The sequence below is a fragment of the Plodia interpunctella genome, chromosome 14 (genome assembly GCF_027563975.2).
Source record: "Plodia interpunctella isolate USDA-ARS_2022_Savannah chromosome 14, ilPloInte3.2, whole genome shotgun sequence".
Taxonomy (NCBI): domain Eukaryota; kingdom Metazoa; phylum Arthropoda; class Insecta; order Lepidoptera; family Pyralidae; genus Plodia; species Plodia interpunctella.
Window position 1 is genome coordinate 3,048,256 of NC_071307.1, and position 16,455 is coordinate 3,064,710.

The following is a 16,455-nucleotide window of genomic DNA, read 5'->3' on the forward strand; positions in this document are numbered from 1 at the left end:
TAAACGACATTATTTGGTATATAATGATTTTATTTTGCATATATAACACTGAACAATCAAGGAATATACAATAATTATGTGAATTATATATTATCACAATTAATTGATCAGTTATAATTAAATTCGGTTAAGTTTTTCTTATCGAAAAATATATTAATTCTATCGAGTAGTTGTGGGTCCGTGACAGTCTTCCCGAGATGTACAAACCCAGAGTGCAGCACGGGCTGGATGAGCTGGAACCTGTCCAGAGGAAACGTCAGCACCAGTTCCAGGTACGCCATCAGAATGTTCTGGAAACAGTGTCGTTGCACATCTGTGTCCTGAAAAATATTCTAATCTTAATACCTATACAAAAGCTTCTCCACATGTAGAGTGTATTTTCACAGCAGGTTTGAATGGTGAAACTGAGTTGGTTTCCAAATAAATCTATAGAAAAATATGAAAATTGTTTTAAATATTGTATGTATGTTCTTATTTATTTTGACGTTCCATACTCGTGTAGTTTTTATGTAGTGTTCAAAACAATCAGCATTCGCATAAGTGGATTTTTACCTTATTTATACTCAAAGTCCTTTGCTGTTCGATTTCTGGCGGTACCGGTTGAGGTGGAATTATCACTGATGGTGAAGCGTTGCTTTTGTTTTTTTCGTAAGTTGGCCCGTCACAAATTGTTATATTGACTTTACGTGTATTCATGTCTGCTTGCGTATTCGTGTCATGTATACTGTCGAAAACACTAGTTGCGCTTATTTTTCTTTCTTTCTGAACAGTTTTCTTAACTATCTCGTTGATTCTATCGATTTTATTCGGGACATACCCACTGGTTTCAATATCATCTTTTGATGTGTTTTCGTTGACAGAATCACCAGTTTCATTTTCGTTGAGTGGCAATATTGTGTCATCCTCGTGATCAATGCTGGAAGCAGATTGACTGTTTTTCTTAAAATCAGCAAACGTAAATGGTTTTGGTTTTTCTACTGAATCCTCTGTGTTTTCAATATCACTTTTTACACGTTCGCTTTTAGTAGGAGATTCAGGGTCTTCAGGCATTTTTTGACTTGTTTCTTCCTGGGTATAGAATTGATCGTAATGATTTGAAGATGAATCAGTTTCGACTGAACTGTATGATATTCGTCTCTTAGCATTTTCATTATCATCAAAGTCCGAAACATTAATCAGTTGTTTTACATAATTAATACACAAAAGCTCCCAAGTGCTTTTTAGATCAACAATTTTTGTCACAAATCTGTCGTATTCAAGTCTTAAGTTCAAAGTTGTGGTATAGTTGTGGAGTATTATAGGAATATCTGATGCTTTTAACTTAAATTTGTGAACTCCACTGAAAAATATTTCTGTGAGCGCAATAATTTTTATTAGCCATGATGAAGTTGTTTGTTTATATAGATTGGCAGCATGGTCGAGGTTAGACACCTTTTGAACGAGAAACTTGAGGCCTGGTCTGGCATCAAACAGCATAGCTCTCGTATAGGATAGTTCGAGACTTTTCAGCAGTAATTCTGTGTTATAGGTGTTCAAGAAAAACTTGTAATTGCAAGTATTGGTACCAGTTTTAAGACTTTCCAATAAAATGCTGTTTATTCCTTGAAACAGATCTGAAGATGCTTGAATAAGAACTGTTGCAATTATTTGAACCAATATTTGGTGAGCTAAAAGCCCGACCACAAGTCCACGGTGAGGAATTCTTATTGTGTAAAGATCTGGATTCAGAGAGTTAATTGACTCTTGTAAATAAATAAGAAAGATGTAGCTCCTGTCATCAATAAGCATCTGGGAAGAATTTTTAGGGGTTAATTTGGAATATCCCTCACTTTTTGATTGCTCTGTTAAGAAAACCTGTTGAGCCATGGCATGTAATCTGACATTGTCATTGACTGAACAGTCGCGTCTTGCAGCTACTTTGACGATTGCCAAGTCTCCGTAGAAACTATTCGAATTCTCCTTAAAAGCAAATGTCAATTGCTTTAGAGGCGTCAAACTAACATTACACGCTCTGTGCAGACTTGTACAAACTATTTCCCATTGGTTGTCTGTTAACAAATGCCCCGACGTAAGAATGATATGTCGGATACAGGAGGCACCTAACCTAGCGATCGGTTCTTGAGGTTGGGCAATACATTCCACTAGGATCAACATTATCTGTTTCAACGCAAATGTAGCTTCAGCACTTTCAAACGGTTCAACGTCCATTGCATCCTGTTTATCATCTGGCGTTGATCTTTCCACGTTTATTTGCTGCAAGTGGTGTAAGTATACAACAATAGTATCAGTAGTCATGCCACAACACTGTTTGAAATTTGGCATGACAGTATCCCAATGCGTATTTACATTAGCTATTTGCCGAAGCCAATTTTGAACTGTAGGCAGGAGAAGATGATTTATACAATGTAACCCAAAATGTGTGCCTGGTACTTCGATAATATTTCTTAACAACTTAAACAAAGTTTCCATAGCTGCTGGTTGGTTTTTCTTTGAACATACAACAGTAGCAGATATGAGTCCTTCAATCAAAACGTACCAAACTTTAAGAATGTTACTTGGCCTGTCTAATTTTAAAAGGCAGTTGTTGGTTGTACTTGAATGTGGAAGACTTGTTGATAATTTTGCATAGGAAATAAGTTCTTCTTCACAATTTTCGTTCACGATGTATTTCGTCATATCTAGTGAAGTATTCGGGATTATTGGATCGACCACTGATAGTGGAAGATCTCCCTTGATTCTATTACCAGTATTAAAAATAGGACACTTTGGCATATTGTACATCATTGTTAGGATATCCGCACAACTTTCCAAATGAAACAGTGCCTCCTTACACATATCTACGATTACTTTTTCTGATTTTTCTTCACTTAATGGAATAAATTTGCTGTTTTTAGAGAATTTCAAACTAAGGCTTGGTTTGGGCTGTGCAGGTGAAACCTTTTTTGGTTTAACTTCAGTTGCTTGAACTTCTTCATAGTGAAGACCTTTGATATGGCTCAGCAAGCATAGAATACAATCAAGAGCAGCATTGGCAAATACTAATGTGTTGTCAGTGTTCAAAAATACTTTGAATATTTCTAATATGGCTGAGTACTGTTTGGAGTTGTTAGCTGCACGGAGGGTATTGAAGAGCGGTCTCCAACCAGATCTGATTTCCATTCTGTTAGTTTCCACAAACTCGCAGATGCAGGATATGATTTGTTCCTAGAAAGAGAAACACAAGCATAAAGTGGCTAACCCCATTAATAGCAATATTTAGTTATATGTCAAATTATTTTACCTGTATATCGTCGTCACACAATTCTAAACATAAAAGATTCTCAAAAGGTTTGAGAAGGGCTTCGTTGAAATGGAAATGCGGCAGTTCGACCTGTTGGTTGAGGAGTGCAGTGGCGCAATCATGCAGACATTGGATGGCGAGACTAGAGATTTGGATGTCTTTATGGCACGCCGCCTGGAAATATGAATTACCTATGTAACATTTATAACACAGCTCAAGTTTTATAAGAAATTAGTTAGTCGCTGTTGCATCTTGGAAGTTCTTAAATAAACTATGTATCATACAGTATTGCTTAAAGTGTAACAATCTTAACATCTTAAAAAGGTTTGTAGACATTATTATCAGTGGACCAACCTGCATAAGATGGGGCCCCACAATAGTCCAGATCGCCATCCGATGTGCTAGAGGTCTGGCAGCCCTCAAGCACCGTAAAGCCACATCGCCCCCTCTACACAGAGCCCTGGCCGCTTCTCCGTTACCGCAGCTGTTATTACGACCTCGTTTCCACCACGCCACGTTGTTGTTGGCTACATCTTGATCCCAGGAGGTGAATAACTGGTAATAAAATTATTATGACCATAATTTTGAAGCGTTATTTTAATTCTGTTCTACATTATTCTACATAGAAGGTAATAAAATTTCCATGTAGATTACGACTCAAAGACCTACATGAAGCTAACTTCACCTACCTAAGTACCTCATGACGACTAATTATCTATTTTCAATATGCATATTGTTAGAGACTTGTGTCTGTGGTAGCTTCTCCCTCTTCATGACCCCGCTCTCTTGTCTTTGTGTGCGCTCAATTATTGAAATAAAACTACATTTGTATTTTATATCATACGAGTCTTCATTTTCTTTCTTCAAAAACTATCATAAATAAACCCTCAAAGGAGCAGTTACCACGAATAGCAGTATAATAAACATAAAAGATTCCCAAAAGGTTTGAGAAGAGCTTCGTTGAAGTGTAAATGCGGCAGTTCGACCTGTTGGTTGGCTGGTTGGTTGGTTGGTTGGTTGAGGAGTGCAGTGACTCACGAGCGAGTGCTGGAGCGCCAGCAAGTGCGCGAGCGCGGCGCGCAGCGCGGGCAGCGCGGCGGCGGCGGCCAAGCGCGAGTGCAGCGCCTCGCTCGCCGCCGACAGCGCGCAGCACACGCGCGCTGCGCCCGCGCCGGTTATCACGTTCCCACTCCCACTCTACGCATTCATTTTTTTAAGTTTTTGGTCGACCGACCGATAGTATCAATAATCGCCATTATATACATAATATTATTTCTTTCTCATCTGATATATGTTCGCGTGCTCACGATTACATCCAAAACTGTGACACATCGAATCCTAGGAATGGCATTAAAACCATTACCATTGAAATTTTAAATTTTAAGATTTGGCCATGAATTTAACCCTCTTTGAGAATTCTATTGCTACCTATCAAATTTTAAGGCCCTCTGACACCTTGTACATACGACATCCATAAGAGGATATGGAGTGGTCTAAATCCAGGAAATTCTGCTATTATACTTAATACCAAAAATTCATTGTTCAATATAATATTAGATTCACACTTTTAGACCAAAAATCGTTGTTACCTCTTGTCGACAAGCCTCCACGATTTTCGGTACTGACATGTCATTATTCAGATTATTCTCCATTACCGGTTGCAGAAAATTGAAAACATCGACACTAGAAAGAGATGGGATAAATTAGAAATCTGTCATTGTTTATGCAAGAATTGTCGCCCAACGTGTAACATTTCATAAGTTCAATGGAGGCACAGAAACACTGAGTGTTGATAAACTAGCTCAACAAACTCGGCAATAAAGCAGATGAGTGAAATTTTAATACTAATGTAAAAAAATATATATTTAAGATAATATATTTTTTTACATAGTGCCTAGTCTGTCAAGTCCGTCAAAGTAATAGCTTCGCAGGGTTATAATTATAAGCAAATAGTGCTTTCCTTAAGCCTCTTTTTAACCTCATCGTTAAGCATGTAAAATTAAACATATAGTTACATACCAAGTCTCATCGTCTCTTCCATCCAGTGCCAACTTAGCATCAGCTTGCAGAATCGAAACAGTTTTGTTCCTTCCAGTCTGCATGGTCACTATGGGCGTAGTATTATTTCCTTGTTGGCCAAACAATGAATGTTCGAAGCTTGATACGTAATGGCAAGCTGTGAATATATGTTCCCAACATTCTGGGGCTTTTGAACCGAGCTCTAGACCACCTGCAATTGCAATTTTGATGGGTCAATGATGAGATGTAATTTTACTAAACTACAATACTAGTCAAGTTGAATTTAAATGAAGGACTATCACTAGGTACTAACTAGGATCTTATAACACAAGATTGCGAGAGAAAAAATCCATATCCATACTAATATTTTAATTGGGAAAGTGTGTTTGTTTGTCCGTCTCTCCGATGCTTCGTTTTGACGTGAGAGACGGATTTAGGTTTAGGAGATTTAGGTGATTTTTGATTTGCAGAGGGTTGGAGAGCTGGAGTGTGTAATAAGTTACTTTTTGCCGCGGGCGAAGCCGCGAGCAACAGCTAGTATAAAATATTAACAGTACTCGTGGAACAAGTAACAATACTAATGTAGTTACAGGGTGTTTTGTTTAGCCAAATAAAGTTTTTCTTTCTTTCGAATAAGTTATGATATAAATCACAACGAAATTAAGAGACGATTTACATGAGCAACTTAACCAATTTCATATTAGGTCATTAATGTAATTAGAATATTAAATTATGACAATTTTGACATAATAATTATTTTGAAAAAAAGAGTTGAGAAGCTACAACTAATTGACGAGACATAAAATGTCTTACCAGTAATAAGAATGTCCAAGGAAAGGGCATGCGTGGCGAGGATCTTCCCGTTGGGAGGCTGCGAGATGGCGCAGTTGACGAGAAGAGACAGGATGCTACTGCAGCGATTCTGCAGATTTAGTGTGTTGCTTACCCTGGCGGCCTAGAGATATAATAACGGTTAGGGAGCCACTGTCTATAGAAATCTTTGAAAAATATTCCTCCGTGTTCTTTGCTTGTATTGTATTCTAATTCATCTCAACATGACACTACAACATGGAGTTCTTCAAAAAGAGCATGAAAAGATTCAGATTGGTCATTAGTAAATAAATAAAATATCTTGATGAAAAAATTCTGCGTCACGCCATACGGTTGCCTTTGACTTATGACGTTTTTCAAACACACTTAAAGTCAAAAGTCACAGCATCAGAGCCAAGATTTACTTTTTTTTTTCTCCTCTTAAGAAATAACACATTAGAATAACCTTATGTAATCCTTCAAGACATTGCACTGTCAGCCCTTCCCACGCGATCCGCTGCCTCTTCCCGAGGATCTTCTTGGAGAAGATGCCGGGTATCTTCTGGCTCTTGTACTTGTACCCCGTCAGCGGCGCACTCAGGACCACCACCATAGAGTCCCAGATGCAGGTCAGGATCCTGGACGACAGATTTATTGAAAGTTGCAATACCTTTCTAGTTTTGCTACTCTTAAGTTACTCTGTAAGGGTAAATTATTATGTAGCAAAATATAGGTGATTTTCGTAGAAAGTCTTTGATATACTGGCTGTTGCCTGCGGCTTCCACTAGCTGGAATATGACAGGCTACTTTTAGGACTTTTCGGATCCAATGTACACATAATTTGATATGAAAGAAGGAAAAAGGAACAAACACACTTTAATATTTATAATTCACTTTGGATGTCTAGTTTGGCATTAGAAAACACTTTCGACTTCAGTGAAGTCCTTCCTTCCATTTGGTCCGATCCTGGGAGAACGGATCTGAATACAAATAAAATGAATCTGAAATACCTTCTGGCCCATCGCAAGCTGGCCTGGAGCTGCGGCGAGTCATTAGTTGTGCTGTACAGCATCGAGGCTTCCTTCAGCTTCTGCCAGTCTGACATCACTGGACTCTGGTCCAAACCACCGAGATCTGGATAAGGGGTACTTATACAACAACATTAATTTAAAGTTACCCGGTCAGAAGATTCAAATTCATTACTTGTGAACTTGTGAGTCAAAGAAAATTTCACTGACGTTAATGTATGTATACAATCTATAAGTAAATTACAAGTTATTTATGAATGATGACGATAAGAGATAAAAATAAATGAGAATATAATATATAATGTAGCAGCAGTAGCATGTAACTATGAATATATATTTAGACTACAAGCAATATGGTTGAAGAGATATAGTGAATAATTAATTCATATAAAACAATCAAATGGTGTAGTTGGACTCGATGAGAGGAATCGTCCACAGAAATATTACGTACCAGAAAGAAGATGCATCAACGGATGATCAGCTGTGGGTACGTCCTTGAGAAGGTCATTACAAAGTACTTGCTGGTAAAGCTCCCGTAGCCAAGTAGCTGATAAGTATACCAGTACTCCGCTGCCTTGCACCTCTTCTACGAACTCGTCTTCGGTCAGAGCGATTTGAGTTTTCTGGAAGAATGAAATGAAGAAAAAGATGATGTTTTATCTAGGTAAATGTGCTTAGGTGTAAGAATAGTAATGAGTGAAGTATTAATATATTGGCATAAATATAGTTATAGATACAATAATACAAATTAACTTAACCCCAAGTTAATTTCGATACTAGTATCGCAAGCGAATAGTAGAATAGTTAGTAAGGTTTATGAGGTTGAAAATAGAAATATTTTGGGTGATTCAACGACCAGTCAAAATCTATTAAAATAAAAATTAAACAGCTTTTTCGATGAAAACCAGACATGACGTCACAGTTACTATACTATAGTTTTCTTCAACGATTTCGATGACGGCGACCTTCGATAATTGATAATAAATATCTAGCTTTTATGGCTCATCATCATCAAAAGCATTTAAAAACATTGTTCTTGTCGGTGGGGCTGCCTCCATTATCCTCTGCCATCGATTTACTAATAATACCTAGCTCCCCAAGCCAATTTAGTTTTAAATGTTCTGTCGCACGACAGGCAGAACAGTTGGCCGGCTGTATCGGTGCCATATTATTGCCATACATCTTCACAAACATCTGAGTAGACACACCGAGAGTAGACTTACCGTGTCGTGTGCCTGATAGGCAGGCGTCGCCGCGCGCCTCTGCTTGTCGCTGAGCAGCAGCGCGGCGTACGTGGCGAGGTAGACGCCGTCCGCGTTCATGATGCAGGCCGTGGCGGGCGGCTGCGCGGCGTTGTGCTGGCAACACTTCGACGCGAACTCCTGCATTGCTTCGTCCACCTATCACCAATTTTCAACAACAAGATTTCAAAAGAATGAAGACCTTCTCAATTCGTTGCGAACTTTTTTCATGTACTAACGGACCGCCCCGATTTCGCTCGGGTATAAACATGGGTATAAGGTAAAAACACACTAAATTATACACATAAACCTTTTGTCAGAAATCACACTATATATTGGTGTAAATACGTGCAGTATTTAAATTTATCGCGAACAGACAAACAAAAGAGGCAGAGGTTATTGAGAATATTACTTGATTACTAAAAGAGGGTTGAACTGATAAAAAAAAATATTTTTTTTAATAAAGAACTTTCAGACCGCCTTTGTCAAATCCGCTTCATTTTATTCCAAATTTTAACACAGTCCAAAAATGAACAGATGGCCAAAATTTTTGTTATTTCTCAACCCAATTTCAAAACGCTTAGAAGTACACCTAGCTAACGATAGGTATTAATTTTTGTAAAAGTACAAAGCGCAGAAATTTATTACAAACATATAATCTTACAAAGGCTTGTGAAAATACTGTGCTATTAATATCCACTAAAAATAACAGATCTAAATGAACTATCTATTCGTTTTATATATCTTTCATGGTGTTATAAAATTGTGGACATAACTCACTTCAATGCAAGTTCGAAGGTTGAGAAGCTTCGGAAGCAGAGAGTTTTGCAGGGTTTTTATAAACTGTCTCGCATTGTGTCTTTCCAAGTCCACATTGCACTCTGTGATCGTGCATCTACAAATTTAATTCAAACTGTTAGCAATAACACACTCGAAAATAAAGAAAGCTTTTATTTGAAGATGACGGTACCTTCCTAAGTTCAACGTTTTGGGTACAGATCTTGTGTTGTCGTTGACGACTCTATGTTCCGGAGAAGTGGAGGGGTTAGAGGCGCGGGAGGGGAGGAACACATTGTCTGCATCCGAATCCGCTTCCCCGTCACTGCCTGAACTGGCATTCTCTGGCCCTGATGTATCTATAAATTTTATGTCAGCCATTAGTATTTGATGATAGTCGTTTGTTCAATCCATTATGGAGAATTGTTTGAAACTTATGAAATTTGACTAGCCATGTAGTAAAATTGAGAAGCAATGGTAATCCAATAACATTGCCAAGAAAATCTTTAGACGTTTCACCCCACTTAATAAGCACGACCCTCAGCATAAGAAATACGACATAAGGAAGGATGTGTAAATAAAATACCCTGTGTGACGAATATGTTGAGAACAGTGAAAAATTAATATATATTAACGAGAAGAAGAAGAGAAGATAATACAATTTACCTGATGAATCGTCTTTTCCTTCGGTACTTTGCAATACCGCTACAACATCTCTGAAAACAGAATCACAATTTACATGTAAATAAACAAAGAAAATTAATGGATAACATTCAACGGCCTAATGAACACTAAACGGGCTATACACACTTATTTTAGAATAATTTTACTCTTCTAATACCTTAAAAATTTCGTATATTTCAGCTGTAACTTTATGTTGACGAGTTTTTTATACCTGTAAGGACTGGGTAGTCTGGCTAGTGTCTGATATGTCAATGGTCCAGTATAATCCGCATCGTGTAGCTTGGGCCAGTGCTGAAGTATCAACGTGGTTGTATCAGCCGGTATATACTCCGGACTATTGCAAAGTTTCTCTAGAGCGTCCAGCAGAGAAACCACACATTCTACTGCTGCAGTCATCACTTCTGGGTTACCGCTGCGTCCGCATTCTTCTATTCCGTCCATTATTCTAGAATAAGAGATGTTTTACAAGTTATATCAAGGTTTGACTATTCTTCTTCATCTTCTTCGATAAGTTCATTTTTTTGTAGGGTTTTTGACTCTATTCATGATTCCAGGTTAAAATTGTTTAACAAATCGTGTTTGGTATTGTATATGTATATATATTTGGTACATACGAGTAGCACGTAACTAACGTCCACATGCTGTCTCTTTTTCCCATATCGTGTATGCAAGAAAAAAAAGGGAGAAGGTGTGGACACAAAAACACTTAAACAACGTGGCACATCATTGTGCCACGTTGTTTATGTTTCATGGTAGGCCTCCAGGTAGTTATACCAATTCTTGAGAACAAGATGAGCTAGTAGTAGAAAATAATACGCACAGCCTCAATATAGCCATATCATCGCTATGCCGCTCTGGATGGTCAGTCTTCTTTAAAAGCACAAGATGAGCCAATCTCTTCGGATTGTGTAATAGTTCCCTGACGCTCCTTAGAGGTTCCACTCTGTGGGGCACGGGAGGGTAGAGCAACATTCTGTGGTAGAGCGCTTCGAGTACTGGTCGCAAATTGGAAGTCGAGCCCACAAGCCGAACCAGCTGGTTGGCAATGCTAAGGGGAAACAAAATGACAGCATAATTTCTATTGAACTTAAAAAATAACTCAATACTCAATACTCAATACTTTATTGCGAACCATAAAGTACATAAGATCACAACAATACATTTTAGAACATTTATGGACCCTGTCGGGCACAGCAAATGGTTAGAAAAGAGGAGGTCGCACTCAAATAATAATATTAAATTAAATAATTATTTCAGTATTTATCTTATATTTCATTTGATATTATAATTAAATAAGTAAATAAATAATTTTATATATCGAACCTACATATTTGTTTATAATTTTTCATTTAAAAATTCATTGACGCTATAATATGCTTTATTTATAAGGTATTGTTTTAATTTGCTCAAAAATAATTTATCCTTTTTTTCCTCTGTCAGTTGTTTAGGCAATTTATTATAAATTTTTATAGACATTATTAACGTACTTGTTGAATTTAATCGAAGACGGTTTATTAGCATTACTAATTTATTTTTATGTCGTTGTGGGTATCTCCTTTCTAGGTCACCTAGTTTTGTAAAATATTCCGGATAATTCCTAACAAATTTAGCTATTTCAAATATATACACACTAGGTACTGTTAGCACATTATATTTTTGGAAATATGATTTACAGCTTTCATATTGTGGGATATTTGCAAGTATTCTTATTAATTTCTTTTGCATGGTGAGTAGGGTGTGCGCGTCTGGACATAACATATATATTTTATAGAATGATCAGATTTCTAGTATGATAAAGTCATGAAAAATATGTTGTTTCAAACCTCGTAAATAAATCCAAACATTTTTGCTCTTCAGAAACAGGTTACAACAAGGTTACTTGTGGCATATAATCCTAGAAGTAGTATTATTAAAAATGTTCCATTTACTCGTGAATTTATCGCACGAACCAGCTAAGTGGTGCAGTACCTTGGCAGCTCATAGGCAACAAAACGAACGATTATTGGGTATTTAAATGTACAGAAATCATATGTTGCTGTGGGAGACTCCTTTGCACATTGTGCTTATGCCAGGATAACACAGTATTCTCAAAGAGTGTTTATGTCAAGTAGGTGGTGTGAAATGGTGACTGACCACAGTGATTAATTTACTTTTGATACATTAAGTATATTACCTGTAAATAGCTTTGGCTTGCTTGCTGTTGAAGCTCGGGGCACTACTCAGAGCACCAGAACCACGACCTGAGTCGTCTACCAGGTGACCTTCGTGTTCTCTGAAATATCAGAAAATTACATTAGGGTACATTCAGCAAAATAGTATGAATTAATACAGGTTCAGCTATCAGAATCGCTATCAATATGAAAGCAAATATTATTAGTTAACTAATTATACTTAAATTAATCATATGAATTAGATGTTGATGTTGTTTTGGTATGTCTGGTTTTACATATTTTAAAGTCTATGTAGTCAGAATAAAAATTAATAAAATGTCAGTAGGAGTTCCAAGAAGTCCTTCTTGGACTGCTTCGAATGCTAGAGGATTTTGCTAAATCCTGTCCAATTGTATCTTACCTTATCGATGGACAAGTAAATCTACTCATCTAATTTTGAAATGTTTCTGAAGTTTTGGACCCAGTATGATATCTTACCTCGATTTAATATTCTTGTCCACTCGTGGAGTCCCGAGGAATGATATGAGAGAGGGGCAGAATTTTTGCCAAAGGAACGTGGTGAAGTGAGAATTCCCGCAAACCCGCTCCGACAGGCTGGACATCAGCGTAAGCAGGCAGTCCAGGAAGAATAGCGCTAGCGGGTTTTGTTTTGGGATCCTGGGGACACAAGTACAGGATTAAGCGTTAATGGTAAGTGACTGATCGAGAGTTACCTACCGCCGGCACCTATAATGATCCACCCTTAAATCAGGGCCACACTCATTTATTTAGTAGCATTTAATTTTGAGTGAAGAAGTAAATATGCTACATTGAATTGTTTCTATATTACGTATATCAGTTGAACATGGATTCGTCTGTGCATCACACAATGAACCAAAATTTTCCCAGTTCATTTTCATTTTCAAAAACAGAGACGAATAGAAATAATCTCCTCTTTGCCCAGCAGCGAGATGTTCATAGCTTCTATTAAAAACAAAATTTGTGTTTAAACAAATAAATTAAGATGTTTCATAATTCCTATCGTACTCACAACTGTGCTTCAGACAGTCTGCCGCATAGATATTGTATGACCGGTATCACCTCGCTGTAGCACCCGACGGCCACGATGTGGTTCCTGCCCAGCGGCGACCCTTCCAACAGCAGCTCTTGGCATTCTTCGTCTGGACACCAAATATTTTTTTCAACAAAGTACAAATACGGTATATAGTCACTGGATTTTTTGTTCTTTAGCGGATACTCGTTTTTTTTATACGTCGTTTCGCATGCGGTTTAAATATCCCACGGGATATTTTTTTAGGGTTGAAGGGTAGCATTATGTAGGTACTTCGCACTCACACTACACACTATGTGTATGCACACATTTCAAGAAGATTGATTTAGCTATCTCTTCCTATATCGTGTACACAACGTGTAAATAAAGACGCAGATAAGTGTTTTATTAGATCTAGAAGAATACTTCATAATAAAATACCCACCAAGCTGAGCGCAGTAAGCCCTCAGTGCCTGCGCAGCCGCAGCCCTCGCCGCGGCGGCCACGTGCGGTGCTGCGCCGGCGGCCTCCCCGCAGCGCCCGCATGCCCACACACACAGCCGTCCGTTCAGTGTGCGACGGGGGGACAGCGCCAGTGACAGGTACATGCGGAATATTTGCACCTGTTGGGGCACGGAGTACGGATTGTCGTGGTAAACTAAATTTAAGAAACTTTCACCTTACATTGGATAAGGAACCAATACACTCATCTATGAGTTCTCCGAATGAAACCACACGAAGATGAGAGTCAGACAGTGGTATAAGAGGATTGCAGGGCGAGTGTTAAGTTTTCATTCAATATAGGTATAGTCTAATAGTTGAGAATACTATATAGCGCTAAGTCAAGTTCATGCGGTGTAGGCATATCTGGGTTATGGGAGACACATGGGTCGATGACGGTAGAGAAGCCATGGGGGGTCTATTAATATAATGACAAGTGTTATTATGGGGGAAATCATAGTAGCAGTACCTAAGTAAGTAGATCCTTATGATGTTTGGAAAAAATAACTCTAACAACATAACAATATAGCCGGTAATAGCCGCGAGGGGTTACAACCATTCCACAAACAACCAAATCACAACAAGAACGCAGAGGTGACAAGAAGAAAACTTACCTGCGTGTCAGGCAAGTGATACATGACAGAGGCAGTGGCACAGAGCAGCTGCGACGGCATCCACAGGGAGTCGTCCTCCGGCTCGATGCCCCTGTGGAACCTGTCATCGCGGAGGATTTTCTGGAAGAGAAATGGATTATTATTATATTATTATGTTCAAGTACCTCTAGTAGGTACAAAGTGATGTAAAAAAATGCAAGTTAATTGCCGTGATACCGCGTAGTCAAAAATAGAGCATTGTTAAGGATGAAACGAACTTCTTGATAAATAAAAAAAGCAATCTTTCTCAAATCTTGAGATGAACTATGCAACTCACGTGGAAGTCTTGATATGATGAGCGTCGGCCCTTTGTTCTTCAGCGCCATCTGCAGTGATAGCAGACATTTGCTCTCTTGATACGCAACTCGCGTGGAAACTTTGGAATATAAAAGTCTCGACTTCCTGCTCTCCAGTGTTACTTGCAGCGGCAGCAGACACTCTGCTCTATTGGTACAGAGACTGTCTAAGACTCATGAGCTACACAACTCACGTGGAAGCACTGCAGTGCGAAACAGACGAGCCTCGATCTCTTGCTCCCCAGCGCTATCTGCAGCGGCAGCAGATACACTGCTCTCTTGGTACAACTGTCTAAGATGAGCCGCACAACTCACGTGGAAGCCCTGTAGCGCGAACGTGACGAGTCTCGACCTCTTGCTCTCCAGCGCTATCTGCAGCGGCAGTAGACACACGCGACGGAGCTCGTAAGACGCCCGCCGCGCACTGCTTTCTTGAATACAGAGAATTTCTGAGAACATAATAAAAAGGTGCTTTACAAAAGTCGGACCTAGTTGTCAGTGCCGATTTTCAGGGTTATCATGTCATAAATATAAACCATGTTTGAAAACTTAGTTACATCTTCTGTCTGATTCACATAGATGATCAGGTTCGCCATTAATACAGTAGCTAATACGAACATAAGCAAAACAAATAGATAGTGTTAGTACACGTACAAGCAAAAAAACATTAACTACATCCACTAAGTAACCTTTATGCGTTATAAAAGGAGAATTTAATCATCTAAGTAAGGGTACCTAATCGTACCTAAGTGGGTACGAGTACTAATGTAATTTTAGAAAGTAGACTGGCACAGGCACCTTACGTCATTAACCTGCATTGTATTATAATATAATACAGAATAATGGTAAGTAATATTGATTTATGTAAACTTGCATTCAGCCTACAAATATTTGCGCTTAACGCTTAAATTCTGTGTTCTGTATACATAAACAGAGCTTAAATTAGAAATGATGATGTACATAAATAAAATAAGTACCTAATGCATCCTGGCATGCTTTCCTCAAAGTGGTCAATTTCGGGCCGGTCGCTTCTCTAAATATATCTTGCAGCAACTCCTCCATTGTAAAACGATTACAACTGATTTTTACACTTTTCCATGAAAGAAAATTTAACAAACATCCACTAGGTATTATGTTTGAGACTCCATTCCGTGTGTAACGACTGTGTGGGTGTTGAATATTAGTCAATGTATCGTTATCAGTTGACGTAGGACTGTGGAGCATGCTCAGTCAAAAAATCAATACAATGGCAGACTGGGAACTTTTACTGGGAAACAAGCAACAGGTTGTTATTGTAAATTTGAAATTGTACCTTGTATATCTCGGATTTAGAATATTGTAATGTTCTTTAAATATATATAGATTATTTAGGTATGTTCCTTATTTCTTTAAGGAGAAAATTTTCAGATTTATATTCCAAGAAATATTTTAGTTGAAAGTATACCATGGAGTTCTCACACTTATCTTACCGATGAATTCTCATCGGTAATAATAACATTATAATGAAGATTATTCCAAGGGAATTTCGTATATGTTTTTACTTGTTTCACTTAAAATGGATTATCATAACACGAAAGGAAAACTCGGAAAAATAAATTCAAAATTCCCGCGAGTCAAACAAAATGTCAAGTAATGTCAAAAGCTAGCAAGATGTGGTATGTAGTGTTGTATTTTTTTTTTCTTTTCTTCTTTGTGGCAATCAAACTTCTTCAATAGAGCTTATTTTTGCCAGTGTCGAGTTACAATGTAGTGTTGTTGTATGTCGTGTGGTAGTTTGTAGTGTTGCCGCTTGATATTGACCTATCGATTGCATTTCGATTGACTATCGATAGTTAGAGGAAATGCAATCATATTGATAGATACCGATAGTATCTATAGTATCGAACTGTTATGATGAGAAGACTATCGATACTATCGATGGTATTGCTCTGCGATACTAAATAGGCTATCTATTAATACTATATT

The 16,455-nt window shown here is 38.0% G+C and overlaps 1 protein-coding gene across 2 annotated transcripts; it reads right to left on the minus strand.

The window, feature by feature from the left end:
* Positions 1 to 14: 14 nt before the first annotated feature.
* On the minus strand, positions 15 to 16,079 carry LOC128675261 (uncharacterized protein). 2 transcript variants are annotated; one of them, XM_053754559.2, is made up of 24 exons: positions 15,468 to 16,079; positions 14,806 to 14,939; positions 14,156 to 14,275; positions 13,486 to 13,663; positions 13,041 to 13,170; positions 12,488 to 12,667; positions 12,013 to 12,111; positions 10,660 to 10,887; positions 10,051 to 10,284; positions 9,822 to 9,871; positions 9,349 to 9,514; positions 9,159 to 9,273; positions 8,361 to 8,537; positions 7,589 to 7,760; positions 7,120 to 7,243; positions 6,576 to 6,747; positions 6,113 to 6,254; positions 5,300 to 5,510; positions 4,870 to 4,963; positions 4,319 to 4,477; positions 3,635 to 3,835; positions 3,281 to 3,454; positions 553 to 3,204; positions 15 to 320 (listed from the first exon to the last, which is right to left on the minus strand). In XM_053754559.2, exons 1-24 carry the CDS (start codon positions 15,712 to 15,714, stop codon positions 108 to 110), a joined length of 6,372 nt encoding a protein of 2,123 aa, XP_053610534.1. In that variant the 5' UTR covers positions 15,715 to 16,079; the 3' UTR covers positions 15 to 107. The 2 variants fall into 2 exon arrangements, with proteins under 2 accessions (XP_053610534.1, XP_053610535.1); XM_053754560.1 differs by lacking the exon at positions 4,319 to 4,477.
* Positions 16,080 to 16,455: the final 376 nt, after the last annotated feature.